We start from the raw sequence: 25,340 nt of genomic DNA on the forward strand, positions 1-25,340 counted from the left end.
GAAATACCTCCATATGAGTTAGGTGAAACACCTTCGTGTGAGTTAGGTGAAATACCTTCGTATGAGTTAGGTGAAATAATTTCATATGAGTTAGGTGAAACACCTTCATATGAGTTAGGTGAAATACCTTCATATGAGTTAGGTGAAATACCTTCATATGAGTTAGGTGAAATACCTACATATGAGTTAGGTGACATACCTACATATGAGTTAGGTGAAACACCTTCATATGAGTTAGGTGAAACACCTTCATATGAGTTAGGTGAAATACCTTCGTATGAGTTAGGTGAAATACCTTCGTATGAGTTAGGTGAAACACCTTCATATGAGTTAGGTGAAATACCTTCATATGAGTTAGGTGAAATACCTTCATATGAGTTAGGTGAAATACCTTCATTTGAGTTAGGTGAAATACCTTCGTATGAGTTAGGTGAAACACCTTCGTATGAGTTAGGTGAAACACCTTCGTATGAGTTAGGTGAAATACCTTCGTATGAGTTAGGTGAAACACCTTCGTATGAGTTAGGTGAAACACCTTCGTATGAGTTAGGTGAAACACCTTCGTATGAGTTAGGTGAAACACCTTCGTATGAGTTAGGTGAAATACCTTCATATGAGTTAGGTGAAACACCTTCATATGAGTTATGTGAAATACCTTCATATGAGTTAGGTGAAATACCTTCATATGAGTTAGGTGAAACACCTTCATATGAGTTATGTGAAATACCTTCATATGAGTTAGGTGAAATACCTTCATATGAGTTAGGTGAAATACCTTCGTATGAGTTAGGTGAAATACCTTCGTATGAGTTAGGTGAAATACCTTTGTATGAGTTATGTGAAATACCTTCATATCAGTTAGGTGAAATACCTTCGTATGAGTTAGGTGAAATACCTTCGTATGAGTTAGGTGAAATACCTCCGTATGAGTTAGGTGAAATACCTTCGTATGAGTTAGGTGAAACACCTTCGTATGAGTTAGGTGAAACACCTTCATATGAGTTAGGTGAAATACCTTCATATGAGTTAGGTGAAACACCTTCATATGAGTTAGGTGAAATACCTTCGTATGAGTTAGGTGAAACACCTTCATATGAGTTATGTGAAATACCTTCATATGAGTTAGGTGAAATACCTTCATATGAGTTAGGTGAAATACCTTCGTATGAGTTAGGTGAAATACCTTCGTATGAGTTAGGTGAAATACCTTCGTATGAGTTATGTGAAATACCTTCATATCAGTTAGGTGAAATACCTTCGTATGAGTTAGGTGAAATACCTTCGTATGAGTTAGGTGAAATACCTCCATATGAGTTAGGTGAAATACCTTCGTGTGAGTTAGGTGAAATACCTTCGTATGAGTTAGGTGAAATACCTTCATATGAGTTAGGTGAAATACCTTCGTATGAGTTAGGTGAAATACCTTCGTGTGAGTTAGGCGAAACACCTTCATATGAGTTAGGCGAAATACCTTCGTATGAGTTAGGCGAAATACCTTCGTATGAGTTAGGCGAAATACCTTCGTATGAGTTAGGTGAAATACCTTCGTATGAGTTAGGCGAAACACCTTCGTATGAGTTAGGTGAAATACCTTCATATGAGTTAGGTGAAACACCTTCATATGAGTTAGGTGAAATACCTTCATATGAGTTAGGTGAAACACCTTCATATGAGTTAGGTGAAATACCTTCGTATGAGTTAGGTGAAATACCTTCATATGAGTTAGGTGAAACACCTTGATATCAGTTAGGTGAAACACCTTCATATGAGTTAGGTTAAATACCTTCGTATGAGTTAGGTGAAATACCTTCATGTGAGTTAGGTGAAACACCTTCGTATGAGTTAGGTTAAATACCTTCGTATGAGTTAGGTGAAATACCTTCATGTGAGTTAGGTGAAACACCTTCATATGAGTTAGGTGAAATACCTACATATGAGTTGGGTGAAATACCTTCATATGAGTTAGGTGAAATACCTTCATATGAGTTAGGTGAAACACCTTCGTGTGAATTAGGTGAAACACCTTCGTATGAGTTAGGTGAAATACCTTCATATGAGTTAGGTGAAATACCTACATATGAGTTAGGTGAAATACCTACATATGAGTTAGGTGAAATACTTTCATATGAGTCAGGTGAAACACCTTCATATGAGTTAGGTGAAACACCTTCATATGAGTTAGGTGAAATACCTACATATGAGTTAGGTTAAATACCTACATATGAGTTAGGTGAAATACCTACATATGAGTTAGGTGAAATACTTTCATATGAGTTAGGTGAAACACCTTCATATGAGTTAGGTGAAATACCTTCATATGAATTATGTGAAATATCTTCGTATGAGTTAGGTGAAATACCTTCATATGAGTTAGGTGAAATACCGTGATCCTCCCACGCACTACGTCCCCCTGGTGAAACTCCTCACTGTCAGGTGAAAAGAAGCGGCTGGTGACTCCACATGTATGGGAGGAGGCATGTGGTAGTCTGCAGCCCTCCCCGGGTCAGCAGAGGAGGTGGGGCAGAGACCGGGACGGCTCAGAAGAGTGGGGTAATTGGCCGGGTACAGTTGGGGAGAAAAAAAGGAGGGGGGGGACAAAACAAAACGCTGCAGACATTACTGGCTGTCTTTTAACACCCACACACTGTATTTTAATTTCTCCTCTAGGCTGATGAAGTGAAAGCAGTTAAGTGGGCATAAATAACTGCACCTATGGGCTTAATTGCTTCTTCATTCATGTTGTCAGGTGGTGAGATGTCCACGTACCTCAGATACTCTGTGTGCTAACCACAAAATGTATTTATTTTTAACTAATGAATAGAGTACAAGATATCTTAATATCCTCTAATTCCCCGGTGGCGTTTTACAATACGCCCTCTGAAGACGTAGTGCGAGACTAGTTTTTTTTTTTAAATGCGTGTGTTTTCCTCAAAGATATACTTTCAACAGTTTCATCTCGATCCAGATCTGAAGTCGCTCAGTGGTTTTAATTTCGTGGGTCTTAATGTTGGGCGGAAGGATGCTCTTTCATATCTTGTAATTTCCCATATGGCTTGTTTCCCCCCCACTCCGCCCCCACGTCTTGGATCCATCCTGTTGCTAATAAAGGTTAAGGCTCCCCAACACAGTTCTGGATGATGGTCACGTGATTCAAGATGTGCCTGAGAAGCAGCCAGTCTTGCTGCAGACACACGTAGCATGGTATGACTGTCTGCGGGTAGGACTGACAATACTACACAACCAACTTACACAACGCAAAGGACCCAATACTTGGCATAATACTGCAGTCATTAGTTATCGCTACACAGATCCTCCGTGCACGCCTGTAGCAGCTTCTCAGTAATGTGAAGACCACTGCTGAGCTAGCAGCTGGCTGTAATTAGGAGTCGTCTCGTCTCGTCTTCAGCTGCTTCTCCGGGGTCAGGGGTCGCGGTGGCAGCAAGCTAAGTAGGGCACTCCAGACGCCCCTCTCCCCAGCAACACCCTCCAGCTCCTCCTGGGGGATCCCAAGGTGTTCCCAGGCCAGATTGGACATGTAGTCCCTCCAGCGAGTTCTGGGTCTACCCCGGGGTCTCCTCCCAGTTGGACGTGCCTGGTAAACCTCCAAAGGAAGGTGCCCAGGAGGCATCCTGATCAGATGCCTGAACCACCTCAACTGGCTCCTTTCGACGTGAAGGAGCAGCGGCTCTACTCCGAGCTCCCTCCGGATGTCCGAGCTCCTCCTCCTATCTCTAAGGCTGAGCCCAGACACCCTACGGAGGAAACTCATTTCAGCTCCTTGTATCTGCGATCTCACCCTTTCGGTCACTACCCAGAGCTCATGAGCATGGGGGAGGGTTGGAACCAAGACTGACTGGTACATTGAGAGCTTTGCCGTCCGGCTCAGCTCCCTCTTCACCACAACGGTCCGGTACAACATCTGTAATTTGAAGTCGAAAACCCGAAATCCTTGGTTGATCAAGCCACATCTCACTTCATATCTCATAACTCGTTTTTCATAAACGTCCCTTCATCTCAAACTCTTGTAAACCAGACTTTGCTAACAGGATTGTGTAAAACCAAATGGAAGCAAATCTTTGGTTAAGGGCGTTAATAGCAATGACAAAAATCTGCAGTAAATATTACAAAGAGTTTTCTTTGCCTTTCCAAACCAAGGAAGAACATATTCCTGAGAGAAGAAGTGACGTCCGGTCTGTGGATGTTAGAGGAGCAGTGAGACACGCGTGTGCGTAGCGTTTTTAAAACCTACTTCTGCTTTACTTTACAAATATGGTTTAATGTCTGCTTTTCTTTCTGCCCCCCCCTCCTCCTTTTCTCCCTAATTTTACTTATTTTCTGAGATGCCCCGGTCTCTGCTCCACCCCCTCTGCTGACCCGGGGAGGGCTGCAGACTACCACATGCCTCCTCCCATACTTATGGAGTCGCCAGCCGCTTCTTTTCACCTGACAGTCAGGAGTTTCACCAGGGGGAACAGGTGCCCTGACTGACCAGAGGAGGCGCTACTGCACTACTGCAGCGACCAGGACACATACCCACATCTGGCCTCCCGCCAGCAGACACGGCCCATTATGTCTGTACGGACGGCTGACTCAGCCGGAGGTCACACGGGGATTGGAGCCGGTGATCTCCGTGTCGGCAGGCAGCGGACTAGACCGCCATGCCACCCGGACACCCCTTCACCATCCCACTTCTGACACCACAGTAGCAAATTCAGGGGGCAAACCCGGGCAAACCCGGGTCGCCCGCACCACGGGCGACTGCGCTAACCAGTTGACTAAAGGTTCCGACCCGTTAGCCAAGGGTAGCGAGTCCACATGTCCACGGTCGTTTCAGTACGTTTCATCTTTCTGTCAGTGCCTTTGCAAGACCACCAACAAAGCTCGCTAAACGTGTGTGGTACCGTCGATGAAGGCAGGTAACACGGAGCGGCGCGGGCCTTACCTTTGGGTACTGCTGGACCGGGATGAGAACTCGTTCAGAGAGCTTTATATTCTTGTTACTGATGATGTCCAGGTATTTCTTTATGTCACCATCTTTCCTCAATTCGTCACCCTCGTACTTTTCGATTTCTGCAAGGAAGAAGAATGAAAGGAATAAGAAACAGCGATAAGGAGATGATGAACAGAAACTTAAGTTGACATGAAGAAAAACAACAACTCGGCAAATGTGAGATCAACATCGGGTTGCCAGGCTTAGTGAGGTCTCTTGGCCTTACGACACGCAGACTCGCTGCACTCGCAGCCTGGAACGGTGACATTTCCTCTTTAATGAATTTTAGAATACCTGTGAGAACTGAGCGGAGGGGAAGAGCCTACGACACCGAGGAGCCCAGAAGCGACGCTGTGACCTGGGCCGTCCCCACCTTTTGGCAGAGTAAAGGTTTGTGGATCTGCAGAATGCTTGCAGAACAAAACAATGTGCTTGTCTGAATGGTGTCTTCCTTTGAGTCCTAGTAACCCAATCCCCAGAAGAGCCTGGACAAAACATGGCTGCCAGTCCATGACATCTCAAAACCTAGCTTGCATTAATGAAACTGGTATTTACATCCCCTTAATTCCTTGTTTTCCCTTGCATCTGCAAAAGGTACACAGCACACGTTGGCAGCAGTGACTGTTTCACAGATGGCTCAAACAGTACTGCAGTATTACTCGGCTGATCCGGTTTTAATACTTCCTCTTGTTTATATGTAATGTTATGTCATTCTTTTTCTGTCTGTTCATGACGCTGCACCATTCGAAGGGACGCGGGTTGCCATATCCTCCCGAGTGAAGTTGTGTGTGGGTTTTCTTCCGGTACTCAGGTTTCCTCCCGTAGTCCACATGGGTGATAGGCTAGAATAAGGAACAGCCCTGTGCAATCAGCCCTTAATTGGATTGCGTGATCAAGGTTCAAATTACAGGGGTCTAGGGGGGATTAGATCCCCAACATCCAGCAATGGGTCCCCTTGACTTGACCTGGTTGCATGGGGGGGGGGCTGGGCTGCCCGGCTGGCTGGCTGGCTGGCTGGCTGGCTGGGCTGCCCGGCTGGCTGGCTGGCTGGCTGGCTGGGCTGCCCACCCAGTATCATTGTATAGTGGAAAGGCACTTAGGCACTTCTGATTAAGTGACTATTCTGTTGGGTTCTCTGTTTGTGCTGTTGAAAAAGCCCATGTTGTTGATGCTAATGACACAACTACCAAATGTACATACGTATGTACATATGGTATCATATGTACATATGATGTATGTACGTATGTACATATGATACCGTATGTACATATGATGTATGTACATATGTACATATGGTATCATGTACATTCAGCAAAGAACACGTCGGTGTCGCAGGTGGTGACTTTTTGCATAGGCTCTGTAAATGGTCTCAGTTTGCTTTGGCCTCTGTTGTTTGAAGACATGATACTTCATTTGTGGAACATGTTTATGGTCTGAGTCCGGGTGGCGTAGCGGTCTATTCTGTCGCCTACCAACACGGGGATCGCTGGTTCGAATCCCCGTGTTGCCTCCGGCTTGGTTAGATGTCCCTACAGACACAATAGGCCGTGTCTGCGGGTGGGAAGCCGGATGTGGGTATGTGTCCTGGTCGCTGCACTAGCGCCTCCTCTGGTCAGTCGGGGTGCCTGCACAGAGGGGAGGGGGAACTGGGGGGAATAGCGTGATCCTCCCATTTGCTACATCCCCCTGGTGAAACTCCTCACTGTCAGGTGAAAAGAAGCGGCTGGCGACTCCACATGTATGGGAGGAGGCATGTGGTAGTCTGCAGCCCTCCCCGGATCAGCAGAGGGGGGGGGGGGGAGCAGAGACCAGGACGGCTCAAAAGAGTGGGATAATTGGCCGGGTACAATTAGGGAGAAAAATGGGGGGGGGGGGGAGCCACACAAAAAAATAAGAACCAACTACTATATAATTCATATCTAGGCTTTATTATAAATACACTTCGGTTTACTCTATAAATCTCCAGCGCCATTAAGAATGAATCACGGTGTTCTTACAAGCGTTTTAACTACTTTATACTCGACCTAATTTAAACCTCGATTTTTGAGCTCCCCTCGAACCAGTCAGTGCGTCTCTTTCAGTCAGCTTGTCTTGATTTTCCGGGAGTTGGAATGTCCTCCAGCAGGCAGCGGCATGGATTACGGGAAGGCCAAGTCTTAGAGGTGGTTGTTTTGGATGCTGAAGCCGCCGGGCACACGGGGCCAGCGTCCTGCTGTTAGAAACGGCACCGGTGCCAGTATGGCCGGCTATCCCTTTAGAGGGCCACCCGCGGTCTTTAGCAGCACAACCCTTAAGTGGCACCGCCACCGACACCAGAACTGGTGGCGACGACATCACAAGAAGCCGAGGCGTTAGCTTAAGGCAGGGCAACTGCGGCTCGTTCCTCTAATGAGGCGCCGTGATCCGCTACGGCCAGGCTCTGTTATGACAGGGGAGAAGACGAGCGCTCATAGACTTCCTGAATTTATGGCAAAAAGGGAGTTAAGAGATAAGGACGGGTTGAAACACTCAGCCACTAACAATGCATGTCGTGGAGGAGCTGCTCGCCTGCCTACCAACCCTGGCACGCCGGTACCGGATGCAGAGGACTGTGACAGGCTTGATATATACTGTCATAGTCACATTTTTGCAGAAAGTAATATTAGTTCATGATATTATAGCTCATCACTTCTGCTTCCTTTTTTGTGTTAAGCTGTCTGTGAGACTGAAAGCTCATGTAAATTAGGAAGTACCAGGAGGTACATGGTCAAAATGTCATTGGGAATACATCAGTCCAACCCCTGGCCTGTGTACCGGCTGATGGTGTCCTGTAGAATATACTTCAGAATGCTTCTGTTGCTGTAAAAGACACCTAATGGTACAGCGCTCTCCTTCATCTAAGATGGGTGTAGGAGGTTATTATCTTTCCTGCATATAAATCGCATAGACCCCCCAGACAATCTAATAAGGCCTGCTTGCCTTTCCAATGACTGTGAGCATGTTTTTTTTAGGTGTTATATTCGAATATTATTTATATATATATATACTAGAAGAACCCCCCCCCCCCGCTACAATGTAGCGGTTTGGTTATCCACCCGTCTAAATCTCCCTCCTCTTCATCCTGCCAGCTAACCGCCTTCCCCCTGCCCCTAACCCCCCCCCCCCACTCCAACTCCCCCCCAAATGCTCAGAATCATCTGAAATGCCGAGAAAAGTGGTTTTTAGCCATTTTTAGAAAATGCATATTTTGCATAATTATGCATAATTATGCATTATTATATTTTAATTTTCTGCTATTTTTATGTTCCTCTCTGGAACAATACCTACCACCTCCAAAAAAATTAGGATCATAAGTGCACTTTTGCAAAAATGCACTTATTTTGCAGTCCCAGAAATTTTTTTTTATATAGGTGAAAAAATCAAAGATGCTCAGAATCATCTGAAATGCCGAGAAACGTGGTTTTTAGCCATTCTTATAAAAATGCATATTTTGCATATTTATGCATAATTATGCATAATTTTACTTTTCTGGGATTTTTCCCTTACTCTCTGAGACAATACCTACCACCTCCAAAAACAATTAGGATCGTAAGTGCTTTAGTTTTCGGTCCCGCTGTCTACACTAACTAACACACACACACACATTAACACCACACACACACACACACATTGTGAAAATATATGAGTAGATATATACAGACACAATTATCCGTGTCTGTGGGTGAGAAGCCGGATGTGGGTATGTGTCCTGGTCCCTGCACTAGCGCCTCCTCTGGTTGGTCGGGGTGCCTGTTTGGGGGGTAGGGGGAACTGGGGGGAACAGCGTGGTCCTCCCACGCGCTACGTCCCCCTGGTGAAACTCCTCACTGTCAGGTGAAAAGAAGTGGCTGGCGACTCCACATGTATGGGAGGAGGCATGTGGTAGTCTGCAGCCCCCCCCCCCCCCCCCCAGATCAGCAGAGGGGGTGGAGCAGAGACCGGGACGGCTCAGAAGAGTGGGGTAATTGGCCAGATACAACTGGGGGAGAAAAAGGAGGGGGGGGGGTAAATAAGTGATTTCATCTATACCAGTGTTCGTCTTTACGTGACTTTGTTTCGCGCCTCATACAGATCCACTGATGCCCATAAGAACACAGCTATAACCTACTTCTATAGGTTCTGTTTGTGTCCTGTTTTAGCACATTGAAATGAATTATCCAGCAGGTGGCAGCATACTGAAGACGTAGGCTAGGTAACAGCGTGGGATCATGGGTAGACGTATAGCCTGTGTGTGCAGCTTTGTATTTGCGAAACACATTTTTCATAATGCTTCTGTATGATCGCATACGTACATGCACACATAAGATGGGTTCCACTCCCAGCCTTACACACTCACAAACAAGTATTATATATTCTAATAATGCACAGGAATTATTAATGGAGAATAAAAAGAGATGTAGGGATGGAAAGCATGGTACTATATATTTTTTAAACATACACAAAGAAGGTAAATATCTTGAGAGTGATGATAAAAAACACCCGAGTTATATCTGCAGTCTCTGTGGCTCTTTGACGGATGGTCTTACTCATAAGCGGCTCTCCTAAGGAAACCAGTGAGTACCACTGGATATCATCGCTGAAGCCTCGGCCACATTGTGTCCAAGTGTCCGACATGTTATGATCACATAAAGTGAGAGGTGTTTTGCCTTAAATATTAATTCTACCAGTAAATCTGTGTGTGTGTGTGTGTGTCTTAATGTTGCTCCTGCAGGCGTTTGGCTCGTAGGTGCTGAAACCCTGGTAGCAAATCAGCAAGGCACGACGTAATGCCTCAGTAAACTAACATTTCCACCGGGCCTTTGGCCTTCCAAGGGGTTGCTCCATAACAGAGCTCAGACACGGCGTCTGTTAGACCCCCGCTGCACGGCACCCTGCAGCGGCTCCCATAGCAGAGTGATGGGCGTGTCCTGGTAGAGGTAGCTTACCTTCCCCAACAGCCCTGAATAGGAAGGGTCGGGGTTGGAGGGGTGACTTGAGCTGTCTTTAAGGGGGACGGTTCATGTTCTGACCCTTAATACCCCACATAAACGGCTACTACAAAAGTGACCCCCTGTGTCACGTGCGTCCTGTGATTGCACAGACTAGAACGACCTGCTGTTGAAGGGATACTGTGTGTCAGGTCTGATGATACGCGATACATTTGATCCACAAGTGTTAAAATTGGAAACCCAACTTGCGGCTCCCGTGCAGCCTTTGTATGCTTCTTGGCCGCTGAGCAAGACCGCCAAGCCTTGGCCCTCGCTGTTGTCACAGGATGACGGATGAGCTCGTCCTAAAGGTTGACTTTTGGGCTGCCATTTGGTGCATGACTTAGTGCATATCGGTCTGAAGAGCAGACCGTTCAGTGCGTTTATCAGGTCCATTAAGGTCGTTGATTAAATATTTATTAACGATGAGCGTACATCGTTTGGAGATACTCCAACATGTTTGTGCCAGTCCTGAATCACGATCAGACTTCTTTCAACTGTGCTTAGTCTTTGTGGGTTTTTTTATACTTTATATGACATTCTGCCCAGTGACTGTTTACATGATGTTAGAAAAAGTGGATTTATTGTGTTAGCGCGACTACAACTAGACTTTTAAAATACATGGAAACGTGTTAGTCCGACTGAACTGGTAGTAAATCGACTTTCTCGGAGTGGGACTAACATACCCAGGTGACGCGGTTGGGGATGGACGCTTCAGTCGGCCCCGAGCTGGCCTAGGGGTTCTGCACATGATCCATAGTCCCCGTGGCGGCCTTTCCTCCAGTAGCAACCAGCTGAAAGGGGGCATATCGCCACCTACTGTACCGGGGTCGGACATACTTCCGTCAATAAATCGATTCTTCCCCGGTTCTTGTCTACTGGGTCAACGACAGTAGTCCAATCACATGGCCGAATCGAGCTGCAACCGTAGCTCCACTTAACTGCATGTAAACGCCATGACTGGTAACTCCAGCCGTTTGAGCCCCATTCCCGATGACATTTGCTCATTACAAGTGCCAGTGTTATACATTTAACAATGAGAGTGGAGTTGGATAAAAGTTGTGAGGTTATTCTGAGTATCTACCCTATCATAAAAAGTGGCCAGACTCCCAGCGCTTTATGCTGCCTTTGTGTCTCTCAGCGTGACAAAATCCCTCCGATTGTGTCACTTGTGCTGAGAACATTCTTTAAATTAGGGCACTTCTATCCAGCATGCTCCATCCAATCCACTTTCACAAAAGCTGGCAGACCCATCTGAAAATGAGACGATTCAACAAAAAGACACCGCACAATGATGAATGTTTAAAAAATGCCTCCCAGTGATGAAGGATGTGTGGATTTTCTTCGATCTCAGTGCCAGATCGTAGCTAATGCTCCTTGTTATAAAATGTCTTGTCTGCTGAAGAGCTTAACTCAGACCAGCTCGTTTTTTTTGTTTTTTTGTTTTTTTGTTTTTTGTTTTTTGCAGTACAATTGCAATCCGATAATATATTTATTGTGAAACTAATTGGTGTCATGCTCAGTATAATTAACTGATAATACTTCATATGAATAAATACAGTGGGGACATTCAAAAATTCCCCTTCTAACTGTGTGAGATTGTGTTGAAAAGGAGGTTTGTCCTTTCCAATACAATCTCACAGAGTTAATACTGAACTCAATGAAATCACAATGCTGGCTCACACCACCTGCCCCACCCGGTGTGTCTAGAGAATACCCAGGACCCCGGGTTATCTGTCGAAAACCCTCTAAAATCCCCTTATCTCCCAACACTTATTGAAGACACACACTCTGACTTGCAATGTGTCATTTTGATTCACTGGTTTTCCAGAGAGAGGGAGAGAATTCACACAACAGAGCTAGAAAGTGGTGTTTCTGCAGCCTGCAAGCACGGGAAAAACAATCCACCGACTCTACTGATGCTCCTTGCTGCATGAGCTGCCAGAAAAGACATTCAAATGCATGTCTTAGAAATAATTTAGGCTTTTCATGTACAATTATTAAAAGAAGAAGATATGAAATATTCTAAGGGGGAGTTATTACATGAATTTTAGTCAGCTAATTTAAGCTTTGGTAAAGACGAACAAGTCTGCTGGTGCAAGAGACGAGCGTATTGAGACGACATCACTGTGAACCAGTTCCTGCAGCTGCATCCTGGGTAAATAATTACACCACATTTGCGCCGGCCGCTTCATTAGGGGTTTTATAGCAAATTGGGTACGTTTTCAGTTTCATTCCTGGCAGAACTGTGATAAAATAAAGATCATGAGTATGTAAAATTGCAAATAAACAGATGTTATGAGGTCACAGTCAACCTCCAGTTGACAGCATGTGAACGTCTGTGGAAAAGCCCAGTTAGATAAGGATGGTCAGGGTTGTGTTTTTCAGAACACACATGGATGTGTTGCATACAAGAATTAATTAACTGTATTGATATAGACAATATGTTGCTCTTCCTGTAGAAAATAATGACCAAAACGTAGCCTAATACAATACTTTCACAAAATGATGTTACATTTATAGACCAAGCAGGTCCTTATGCGTTCTGGTACATTTGTCGGTGGGACATCCTCCTTTGGCACACAGTAAATTATCAAAGAAAGACGGAACATTAACAAGAGCTAGTGAGACAGACAGGTAGAAAGTAGAGACGGAGAAAGAGTGAAGTTGAAGGAGAAAGAGGGCAAGAGAAAAGAGAGCTGGTATTTGGCTCTATAGCAGTGTTCCTATGTGATAAGGAACAGCGTGATTGTGCAGAGGACACAGGTTCTAATAACCATAGGGGCTGAAAACGGACGGTAGTGCCCTTAAACCCCGATGGTCCAAACAAGTTCAGTGAACATGTTCAGCAGTGATCTGTAAAAAAACCTGTGGCAGTAATTTAGCAGCATTTCAGTACAAACCTGTGTGAGGACACAGGGCTGCACTTGTGGAACAAAGAAAGTGGTGATAAAAGTGCCAGGGTGTTGCCGAACAAGTGCAGATCCTGTAAAGTGCAAAAGAGCCGCTGTTGTGATGCACGAAATACCTACTTTTTAACCCCTCCCTGCTGGCTATCGCTTTGTTTTTGTTACGATTATTTGTTCCGTTTGTTTGTTTGTCAAAAACTTTACAGAACAAAAAAACGGCTGCAATGGAAAGGTGGGGAACGGTCTCTGGATGACCCCACTGAATTTTGGAAATAATCAAGGTCACAGTCAAGATCACGAAAATGGTCTTTTCAGGTCTTTAGTGGTTTGATTTACTTCACGCTGACACCAAAAGGTCTGACTTTCATTTCAAAGAGTATGTCTATCTTTTCCTATGGTAAAATAGGGAGAAATGCAACCCAGCCACTGGGGATGCACCAGCCAGTGCCTTCTTAGAGTCGGTCCCAAGCCCAGATAAATGTGGAGGTTTGCGTCAGGAAGGGTGTCCGACATAAAACCTTTGCCAAATCAAATATGCGGCTCATATGTCAGATTTCCATACTGGTCGGTTGAAGCCCGGGTTACCAACGACCGCCAACGGTACTGTTGGCCAGCAGGGTGTCGGGGGGGCAGGGGGGCTATGTTACTGTTGGGCAAAGGAAAAGGAGAGGGGGGAGGCATGTCCAGAGGCAGCAGGAGAGGAGGAAGTGGAGGTAGCAGTGTGGAGATGGGAGTCGTAACTTTGAATTATGGCGCTATGACTGGTAAAGGGCGAGAGCTGGCTGATATGGAGAGAAGGAAGGTAGATATACTGTGTGTGCAAGAGACAAGGGGGGTAAGGCCAGGAGCATCAGAGGTGGGTTCAAACTCTTCTACCATGGTGTGGATGGGAGGAGAAATGGGCTATGTGTAATCCTGAAGGAAGAGTATGTCAAGAGTATGCTGGAGGTGAAGAGAGTGTCAGACAGAGTGATGATTATGAAGCTGGAAACTGAAGGTGTGATGAATGTTGCCAGCGCATATCCCCAGCAAGTTGCATGTGAGATGGAAGAGAAAGAAGAATTCTGGAGTGAGTTGGATGTGGGGTGGGGAGTGTAGGCAAGGAGGAGAGTGGTGTGATTGGAGCGGACTTCATTTGGGCATGTTGGTGAGTGGAGGCGATAGGCATGTTGTCAAAGAGAGGACTGTGGAAGGACAGATGGTGGTGGATTTAGCAAAAAAGATGGAAATGGCTGTGGTGAATACATATTTCAAGAAGAGGGAGGAACACAGGGTGACGTGTAAGAGTGGAGGAAAGGTGCACACAGGTGGACTATATCTTTTGCAGGAGGTACAAATCGAAAGAGATTGGAGACTGCGAGGTGGTGACGGGAGACTGTAGCTAGGTAGTATCAGATGGTGGTGTATAGGATGACTTTGGAGATCAAGAAGAGGGAGAGAGTGAAGGCAGAGCCAAGGATCATATGGTGAACGTTGAAGAAGGAAGACTGTTGTGTGGCGTTCAGGGAGGAGTTAAGACAGGCACTGGGTGGTAGTGAAGAGTTGCTGGATGGCTGGACAACCACTGCAGAAATGGTGAGGGAGACAGCTAGGAAGGTACTTGGTGTCTCATCAGGACAGAGGAAGGAAGATGAGGAGAGTCTTGATGCATGCTCAATAATCCAGGAAAGAAAATCAGAGAAAGTTGAATCAGTTCATCTTGACACAACGTTTATCGAGAGAGAAACGTTTCATCACTCATCTGATTGACCTCTTAAGTCTCAGCTGACTGCAGGTATCTCCACCACCTTTATAATCAATACAGTGGCATAACGACCGGTTTCATATGCAAATTGCAGTGACCATTAACTAGAGTTTCAGTGGCCATGTGTACTGTTCACAGAGGATTTGAGGGTGGTTGCAATCACAGCATTGTAAGATGGTGACAGATGTACTGCACGTAATGTATGTAATGTAAAGACATTTTGACTCATTTCGTCGAGGATTGCCTTAAACTTGTACGTGAGTACGAGCAAACAGCGCGTAAGGTGGCAGACTACAGAAACCATCGGAGATTCAGCCTCAGGTGCAGACAGAACGGGATTATGCCTAAGAGCCTGCAAATGACATCTTTGGTCAAGGGCCACCGAGCTAACCAGATCCTCCAGAAGGCACAGAGCCAGCGGTTGAACAAACGGGTGAGACAAACTAATTTTACCGTCGACGCTTTGAAAGCCAAAGAGGAGCAAATCCAACAGACTCGCATCACATCTAGATGAGGCCACTTTCCAACGTGTGACTGAGTTCATGGAGAAGGCTCATCCAGCACAACACAGAAAGTCGAGAACCAGGCAGCAAAAGAAATTCAGCATACTTTCTGCACACCAGAGACATTGGCAGGCAATGGATGGTGACCTCAACGGCAGACAGAGACGGACGCCAGACGCACACTGGCGATGTGGACAAGTGGGGGAAGAATCTGTCCAACAGACGACTCACCCAGGTGGAGAAGGCTATCCTTGCTAAGGGGCTGAAGTTTGCTGTCACGCTGAGGCAAACCCCCCTTAGTGGAACTGATCGCAGCCACAGAATCAGCGATCCGTCAAAACGACCATCGCAAACCTGGAAGTAGAGCAACCGTGGATGAAAGTTTCAGCCTCCCTCGGTAATACGAAGGCGCCGCCGTCCAACATCAGCAGAGACGACAAGAAAGCTGTCACGGCTCTCAGTAAGGACAATAACATCATAATTTTTGGGACCATCTCTCCTTCTTCAGATTTGACAACCCTTCACCCTAACAGGCTGGGTAGCCGGATGCCAACCTGCAGCGTGCTGTACAGTCCGCTCCACGTGACTGACTGTTTACATCCCAGCTTTCCTCCTGGAGCCTCCGCTTCCGCCTGTAGTGGCACTCGACGGTACTGTTCCACCTGCCGACTCCCTACGCTGGCCTCATCTGTCATTTACCCTCTCGCCGGGAGTTTTCCCCATACAGATGAGGCACTGTGCCTCTCATCCACATGACATATCTAAAAGTAGAAACAACAACAGCTGAATATCTGGAGCAAAGATTTGCAATTTACATCCTATTTGTTGTACGCTCATTGGTTTTAATTCTGCTTTGACACCAAACAATTTTGGCCTCTTAAATGTGAAATCTCTAGGTAATAAGTCCTTTATCATTAATGATTTTATTTTTTCTAATAATCTGGGGGACACTGTTCCCCTTGTTGAGGCTAGGCACCCTGATTTTGCATATTTTCATATTCCCAGGCCCTCTGGTAGAGGGGGTGGTCTAGCTGTTTTTTTATGTTAGGTCTTAAGTGCCATCCTGTTACTTTTGGTCATTTTATCTCATTTGAGGTTTTATGTTTTTTAATCCTTACCCCCCCCCCCCACTCGGCATGTTAATTTATTGGCCCCTTAATTCAGTTAGTTTTATCTCTTGAGTTTTCTGACATTTTATGTAATGTCATGCCAAAGTATGACAAGGTGCTTATTCTTGGCAATTTTGATATTCATGTGTGTTGGCATTCCAATTCACTGACTTCACATTTTTTGGATCTTATAGACTCCTTTAACCTCATTCAATCAGTTAAAGGGGCCACACATAACAAAGGCCGCATTTTAGACCTTATACTCTCATCTGGTTTCTCTCTTGAATGTCTTAATCTGGTGGATATGCCTATATCTGACTATAAAGCTGTCATTTTCAAAGTCCCGCTACAGCTCACTATTCCTACTCACTATCGTAAAACATGCTCTCACATTCTCAACGCTGGCTCTGCAGTTAAATTCTGTGATGCTTTTAATTCATCATCCTTTCATCCCTCTTTATCCTCCCTCAATCCAGATGCACTATTAAATTCATTCAATTATCAGTGCTTATCCATCCTCAACCAAATTGCACCATTTAAAACTAGGAAACAAAAACCAAACAACTTCCCCTGGCTGAATGATCACACTTGTGCCTTTAGAAGACTGTAGAAAATCAGAATGACAATGGAAGGTCAACAAATCCGAATTAGCACATACACCCTTAAAAACCAAATGTTAATTTACCAGAAGTCAGTTAAGGATGCCAGATCAGCGTACTTCTCTGAATTAATATCAAGAAATAACCACAAGCCTAAAGTTTCTCCATCCATCCATTAGCCAAGCTGCTTATCCCGACTGGGGTTGTGGGATGTTGGAGCCTATCCCAGCAGTCACTTGGCGACAGGTGGGGAGACACCCTGTACAGGATGCTAGTTCATCACAGGGCCAACACATTCACACCTAGGGACAATTCAGTATGGCCGATTCACCTGACCTACATGTCTTTGGACTGTGGGAGGAAACCGGAGCACCCGGAGGAAACCCACACAGACACTCCAGTAGTACTCCAAAGCAGTACTCCACAAGTACTGCTTTGATGTAGATGACTGATTAGTGGCTGAGGGATATAGACAGGAAAAGGATTGTTGGTGCTGTGCTACTTGATTTTAGTGCTGCGTTTGATTTAATAGACCACTAGATGCTTTTAATGAAACTTGCTGCTTATGGCTTTAATAATTTGACCCTTAATTGGATGAGGAGCTACTAATCAAACAGAACACACACTGTTTACTTTAACGGTAGTTTTTCTACTGTAAGGACAGTACAGTGTGGTGTTCCTCAGGGAAGTTGTTTGGGCCCATTGCTCTGCTCTATTTTTACCAAAGATATGCCACTTGTTTTGAGTAATGCTAGCTTGGCTATGTTTGCTGATGATTCCACAGTGTATATGTCACCAAACAGTGTGGATGAGTTAAATGTTCTATTGGAAAATGATATGAAATTAATTTTGGACTGGGTAACCAAAAACAATCTAGTTTTGAATGTATCAAAGATGAAATGTATTGTTTTTGGCTCAAACCATGCATTTAGATGTCAGAACCAATTAAGCATATCTATCAAGGGCCGCTGCATAGAGCAAATTACTGAGGCTAAACTTCTAGGAGTCATTCCTGATGAACAACTATCGTAGCAGAATCACATAGACAAAATAACTGGAAAAATGGGGAGAGGAATATCTATGATAAGAAGATACTCCTCTTTCCTCGCGCCAACGACCGTCTTACAGGTTATACAAACCTTGGTTTTGTCACACCTTGACTACTGCCCAGCAATCTGGTCAAGTGCAGCAAAACAGGAGCTAAACAAGCTTCAGATAGTGCAGAATAGAGCAGCACGTCTTGCACTCAGGTGTTCAATGAGAAATGGTATAGACCAGATGCACCGTGATCTTGCGTGGTTGAAAGTAGAGGACAGATTAACACGCAGTCTTCTAACGTTATTTAGGGATAAAGTTGTGTCAAAACAACCCTACCGCCTCTACTAAAGAATAACTTTTTCCCAGGACAGACATGAACGTGGAACAAGACAAGCTAGCAGGGGTCATGTTACAATTCCTCAACCCAGAACAAATGCAATGACAAGAACTACTTTGTATAGTGCCATTTCACAGTGGAATAGGTTGCCATACGTTATTACTCAGGCAACAAGTAAAGAAGGTTTTAAAAAGCAACTTAAGAGGTTATTTTTGTGAATAGACATACACAATGTCTAAAATGTCTAATAGATACCTTTTAATATTTTTATTCTGAAATATGTAGCTCAAAGCAGTTAGTAGGAGTAGTCTGTGTTAGATGCTACTGTAAGTGTGTGTGTGTGTGTGTGTGGGTGGGGTTATGTGTTTGGCTTCTCTAATAATGCTGGTTTAATTGAGGTGGGTGGGATGGGGTGGGGGATGAATTGAATTTAGTGATGCAATTGTGTTTATTTATATATGCATGCATGTGAAAGCATGTGTATACATGGATGTTGTTGTAAGATGCTTTTAATGTGGACCTCAGGAAGAGGAGCTGTTGCCTTGCGAAACAGCCAATGGGAATCTAAATAAACAAGCACAAGCATAAACACGGGGAGAACATGCAAACTCCACACGGGACGATCCCCAAGGTTGGACTACCACGGGGCTCGAACCCAGGACCTTCTTGCTGTGAGGCGACTGCGCTAACCACTGCGCTACTGCACCGCCAATCCTAAAATTCTCTTTAGGGTAATTGATTCTGTTATTAATTGTCTCTCCACTTTTCTTTTTGAACCTTATGTTTAGTTGTCCGGAAGATCTCTCACTCATTTTGTAAATAAGGTGGAGAATATTAGGTCCCAAATCCAGCCAGGCTTTTGCATTTATTCCATTCCACATGTTAATTCTGCCTCTTTTACCCAGTTTCAGCAAATTACAATTTCAGTATTAGAGAGTAAAGTCTTCAGTATGAACTCCTCTTCCTGCATCTTAGGCATCATTCCCACTAAACTGCTCAAGGAGGTATTTTCTACTATCAGCTCCGTTATTCTGCAGTTTCCTAATAATTCTCTGGCCTCTGGTTCTTTTCCAGACAGTTTTAAGCATGTCATTGTTCACCCATTGCTGAAGAAACCTAATTTAGAGCCCCTGTTCCCAAGTAACTACAGACCAATCTCCAAATTGTCTTTTCTATCTAAGGTTCCGGAGAGAGTAATTTCTTCTCAATTGATTTCTTTTATGAACCCTAATACTGTTTTTAATAGTTTCCCGTCTGGTTTTAGAGCACGTCATAGTACTGAGAGAGTTCTAGTTAAGGTCACTAATGACCTACTGCTGACTGCTCGATTTTAGTTCTTTTAGACTTAAGTGCTGCTTTTGACACAGTCGACCACAACATGCTCCTACACCGCTTAGAGACTTGGTTTGGCATCAAAGGCTCAGCTCTTAGCTTATAATGCTCTAACCTCACCAACAGAACTTTTTCTGTTGTAATGCTACCCCCTCGATGGCTCAGTTGAGTTGTGGTGTCCCTCAGTGCTCAGATCTTGGCCCCCTTCTCTTTTCTATATGCATGCTGTCCCTTTGCCAGGTCATTCAAAATCATGATTTGCTCTACCATCTTTATGCTGACGACACTCAGTGATATATGTCACTAAAACCCACAGATCCTAGCGCCCTAGCAAATCTCACAACTTACCTCTCTGACATTAAGTGCTGGATGTCCACAAATTTTCTCAAATTTAATGACGAGGTCATTCTGTTCGGTCCCGATAATTCCATCAGCCTTTTTGTTACTAATCTTGGTGGTCTGCCAGGTAGTCTTAAGCAGGCTGCTAGGATTCTTGGCGTACTATTTGATGCTAACCTCAGTTTTGATAATCAAGTCAAATATGTTGTTCAAGTCATGCTTTCTCCAGCTCAAGTTAATCTCCAAAATTAGATCATTTTTTATCAACTCCGATCTGCAAAAAGTTGTACATGCTTTTATCAATTCTCGGCTCGGCTGTTGTAATGATATGTATTGTGGTATCAGCAAGGGCTTCCTCCACTGTCTGCAGTTGGTACAAAATGCTGCTGCTGGTCTCATTACTGGGACAAAGATGCATGACCATATCACTCCTGTGCTTGCCTCCCTACTCTGGCTCCCTGTTATATTTCAAATTGATTTTAACGCCCCCCCCCCTTTCTCCCCAATTGTACCTATTCAATTACCCCACTCTTTCGAGCCATCCCAGCCACTGCTCCACCCCCTCTGCTGATCCGGGGAGGGCTGCAGACTACCACATGCCTCCTCCGATACATGTGGAGTCGCCAGCTGCTTCTTTTCACCTGACAGTGAGGAGTTTCGCCAGGGGGATGTAGCACATGGGAAGATCACGCTATTCCCCCCAGTTCCCCCTCCCCCCCAAACAGGCGGATAGCGCCATCCTCCCACGTGCTACGTCCCCCTGGTGAAACTCCTCAGCCAGGTGAAAAGAAGTGGCTGGTGACTCCACATGTATGGGAGGAGGCATGTGGTAGTCTGCAGCCCTTCCTGGATTGGCAGAGGGGGTGGAGCAGAGACCAGCACGGCTCGTAAGAGTGGGGTAATTGGCTGGCTAAATTCGGAGAAAAGGGGGGAAAAATCCCTCCCAAAAAAAAAAAGAAGTAACATTACGTGTGTGTGTGTGTGTGTGTTAAATTCTTGTGTTGAGTCATGTGATGTAAACACAATGAATATGAGAGTTGTGTGAAGCCAAGTTCTGAATGCAGAGCCACAGGTTGGTATTCAGAATTAGACCAACTCTGTTTCCCCTCTTTTTGAAATGGTTCTTGCTCCCTGAGTCCAGGTTGGTGGAAGAAGACAGATGGGTGCATGACAGTTTGAGTGCCGGTACACAGGTACGCAGTGAAGTGTCTCGCCCAGCTGACTGGTGTGAACATGCCTCCTGATCACCGTGCTGCTATTTGTGGTGTCTGGGTCCTGGCAGGTGACGTAAGTGCTCAGTCAAACGTCCTTGGCTGATGGTTATATACAGGAAATGTTCTCTTCGGTTAGAAGCAGTAGCAGCAAGCTGAATGGCGCTCTCCTGCGTTTATCCTTCCAACCATTTCTGAATAAGTGTTACTTACTGTTTCCAAAAGGACAAAATAAGCACTAACATATAGTTTGAAATAAGGTTTTTGAGCGGCGTTGTTCTATTAAAGCTTAACAGCTAGTTTTGTGTTCTTACATCAAAACAGCTTATCAATATTTTATAAGTCCCAATAAAATGAGCTTGTTGACGCGCTGAAGCTTTAGATGGCACTGATCTGCATGGTTTCCTGTATGGGCTGTTGGGTCACTAAGTTAGGGACTAAAACAGCGCCCACAGACAAACCATCAGAACTACACACAGAATGTGTAGGTTACCGGGGTTTCTCTCCATTATAACACAATAAGCTCAAATACATGACAAAAAGGGTCAAAACTAAATTTAACTCAAATGGTAAAGTTAAGTATAATTTTCCCAGTTTCCGCTCCCGGTGTGGGAAGATGGCCCTGCCTGGAGCTGTGCCCGAAGAGGGAACACCGAGGGCGGTCTGACAGGATGCGGAAGCAGGGCAGGCTAAGCTAACTGCTAGCCCATGCAGACCGGCAGTTCTGATAATATTGAGGGCGGTCTGGCAGCGGCCTCGCCTAGCGTTGACTGTGTTTTAGTGTCGTCGTGTGGAGTGCGGGGAGGTGTGTCGAAGGAGTCTGGCTGGGGGAGCTGGCGTCAGATTGGCTGGGGGAGCCTGGTCTGATGCATCTGGCGGGCCCACGGACCACAGCCCTGCCAGAGCTACGGCCGAGAAGGAAACACGGTCTGACAGGACACAGAAGCGGGGGCAGGCTAAGCTAACTGCTAGCCCATGCAGACTGGCAGTTCCAACAGTCATCCTGGCTGGCGTTCAGTCTCTGGACAGTGGAATTTTTGGACTGTGTTGCACTGAGTGGACTGTGTTACACTGAGTGGACCGTGTTGCACTGAGTGGACCGTGTTGCACTGAGTGGACCGTGTTGCACTGAGTGGACCGTGTTGCACTGAGTGGACTGTGTTGTTAACTGTTTGTTTTGCTTTGTTCTCTCTGTTTTTGTATGTTTTTGGTGGTGTCATTTTTTGGGAAATTTGGGATGTGTGTTTTTGTCTTTTGTGTCGCACTGCTGTGGGCTGGGGGCTGCATCACAGTCATCATCGTTTGGTGGACTGCTGAAGAAGAAGAAGAAGAAATCGAAAGTGTCTCGTTCAGTCAGCATTATGTAGCTATACGTGCAGGCTGCTGCATGAGTGAGAGATGTGCTTACACGGTGTTGAGTCGAAAGAGGAAAGTGCAAAAATAAATACCTATAAAACTAAAAAGGTGTGGCATCCATGACCATGACCAGAGTGAGCCCGATCCCTGATGCCTCGGGGTTTCAATAGCTGCCCACAGGTATTTGCAATTGACTGTTTGCAGAATATCTCCACATCCTGCCTCTTTTAATTACAGTTGCTATGTGCGAGAAACTTTCTGGATTCACTCCACTACTCCTATGGATTAGTTTAAACTTCAATGTGACATCAACACATTAAATGAGCTAACTGGAGCTAACTTATCCTTGAGCATCAGTAAGTATGTCTTTTCATGCTTTCTTTATTAAATCAATAGTGCGAGTTTCCATAGAGTTTGGCCCACAGAAAATTAAATCTGGGTTTGAGAAAAGAGATGTAAAAACATAGTGTCCTCAAGTCGCAAAGGAGAGGGGATTGTCAGTTACCCCCAAAACAGTTTTCACCATTTTCCTTTCCTGCAGCTATGTCTTTTTACTAAATCGAGATGACTGCTAAGATGATTGGTGGATGGCTGTGTCAGTCATTATTTTGCAAACAGTCAATTGGTAGTCATATCCACTGGTCCCGCCCCTCCCCCATCAGAAACAGAGTTACATGACACAGAGACAGGGCTGCGGCCATGTGCTTTCTCATCTCATCTCATCTCATCTCATCTCATGTCATCTCATCTCATCATCAGCCACTTCTCCGGAGTCGGTTCACGGTGGCAGCAAGCTAAGTAGGGCACTCCAGACCTCCCTCTCCCCAGCAACACCCTCCAGCTCCTCCTGGGGGATCCCAAGGTGTTCCCAGGCCAGATTGGACATGTAGTCCCTCCAGTGAGTTCTGGGTCTACCCCGGGGTCTCCTCCCAGTTGGACCGGCCTGGAAAACCTCCAAAGGAAGGTGCCCAGGAGACATCCTGATCAGATGCCTGAACCACCTCAACTGGCTCCTTTCGACACGAAGGAGCAGCGGCTCTATTCCGAGCTCCTTCCAGATGTCCAAGCTCCTCACCCTATCTCTAAGGCTGAGCCCAGACACCCTACAGAGGAAACTCATTTCAGCTGCTTGTATCCGCGATCTCCCCCTTTCAGTCACTACCCAAAGCTCATGACCATAGGTGAGGGTTGGAACCAAGACTGACTGGTAAATTGAGAGCTTGGCCTTCCAGCTCAGCTCCCTCTTCACCACAACGGTCCAGTACAACATCCACATTACTGCTGATGCTGCACCAATCCACCTGTCAATCTCCCGCTCCATCCTGCCCTCACTCGTGAACAAGACCCTGAGATACTTGAACTCCTTCACTTGAGGCAACAACTCATCCCCAACCCGGAGGGAGCAATCCACCATTTTCCAGTAGAGAACCATGGCCTCAGACTTGGAGGTGGTGGCTCTCATCCACTTTGTATGATCTGTATGACTCTCATACGCTCATGGCCATACAACCCCATCGCCTCACCACAAAATAAAGGACAAACATTACAGAAACACGCTAGCTCTTGGGTCACTAACAAGCCAATATTGATCTCCAGAAACCCCCTTTGAGTTCGCCATTAGCAAATCCAAATTTGAATTCAGTAATTTGTTTAGGGTGGTTATTTATTCAATGAATTTAGTTTCCCCTCGTCCAAAAAGAACATTTCAAAGCTGTCTTTCACAGAATACTACTTTGTCAACCGGTTTGGGTTGGATCACTGTCAGACGAGGTGGCGACACCTCTACCGTCTCTTATCAAGGGGATGTCAATCAAAGCTGTGTGGTCAGTTAGAGACTTCAGAGTGTTGGCCCAGCATCAGCTGAGGGTATTACATTACTCATCCCAGACATCATGCAGCCATCATTCAAACAGGCATTGTGCATTTCCTTGTATTCGCTCATTATCTTGTTTCGGTGTATGCCTTGTGGGCAGTTGTGTTTTTAGCCTCGGCGAGGGATGTAAAAGGCAATTATAATATGATTTTATTACCACGGCAGACTAGATTATTAACAGATTTTTTTCTACCCACTGAATGCTTTTCATGTTTTTCATGCTGCAAAAATGAACAGGTCAAATCGCCCTCAAATGATTGCCAGCCTGAGCAAGTCGACCATAGAAAGAGCAGGTCCTTCATCACCATCAGCTTAATTTATTTATTTCTAGCTGCATTTGGACTTGGTTGGGCGTAGTGGTTCAGTGGTTTTAGTGATGTCATCGATGTGTCTTTAATCCTGATCTCTGTAAGTGAATACATGTGGTTGTGAATGCCAGGTGTGTGTGTGTGGTATGCACAGCAATATTGTTATTCCTTTTTTTGTTTTTTTCTCCCCTTTTTCTCCCCAATTGTACTTGGCCAATCACCCCACTCTTCCAAGCCGTCCTGGTCTCAGCTCCACCCCCTCTGCTGATCCGGGGAGGGCTGCAGACTACCACATGCCTCCTCCCATACATGTGGAGTCACCAGCCGCTTCTTTTCACCTGACAGTGAGGAGTTTCACCAGGGGGACGTAGCGCGTGGGAGGATCAGGCTATTCTCCCCCAGTTCCCCCTCCCCCCTGAACAGGCACCCCGACTGACCAGAGGAGGCGCTAGTGCAGTGACCAGGACACAAACCCAGACACGGCCAATTGTGTCTGTAGGGACGCCCGACCAAGCCGGAGGCAACACGGGGATTCAAACTGGCGAGCCCCGTGTTGGTAGGTAGTGAAATAGGCTGCTGCACTACCCGGATGCCCAATCCAATTTCTAAATACCTAATCAAATTGTGGTGCCAGCGTCAGGTATTGATATGTGTGTATGCAAACGGTGCTTAAGCGAAGGTTAAAACAGCTCGTGCTCACAGCAGTT

The 25,340-nt window shown here is 45.5% G+C and overlaps 1 protein-coding gene across 1 annotated transcript in view; it reads right to left on the bottom strand.

The window, feature by feature from the left end:
* The window catches only part of khdrbs2 (KH domain containing, RNA binding, signal transduction associated 2), a 120,548-nt gene that overhangs the window by 81,116 nt on the left and 14,092 nt on the right, over positions 1–25,340 (bottom strand). The window contains exon 2 of the mRNA XM_056292355.1: positions 4,943–5,070. Coding sequence (XP_056148330.1) covers positions 4,943–5,070 — 128 coding nt within the window. The remainder of the gene's footprint in view (positions 1–4,942; positions 5,071–25,340) is intronic.

This window comes from Lampris incognitus, chromosome 13 (assembly GCF_029633865.1).
Source record: "Lampris incognitus isolate fLamInc1 chromosome 13, fLamInc1.hap2, whole genome shotgun sequence".
Lineage (NCBI taxonomy): Eukaryota > Metazoa > Chordata > Actinopteri > Lampriformes > Lampridae > Lampris > Lampris incognitus.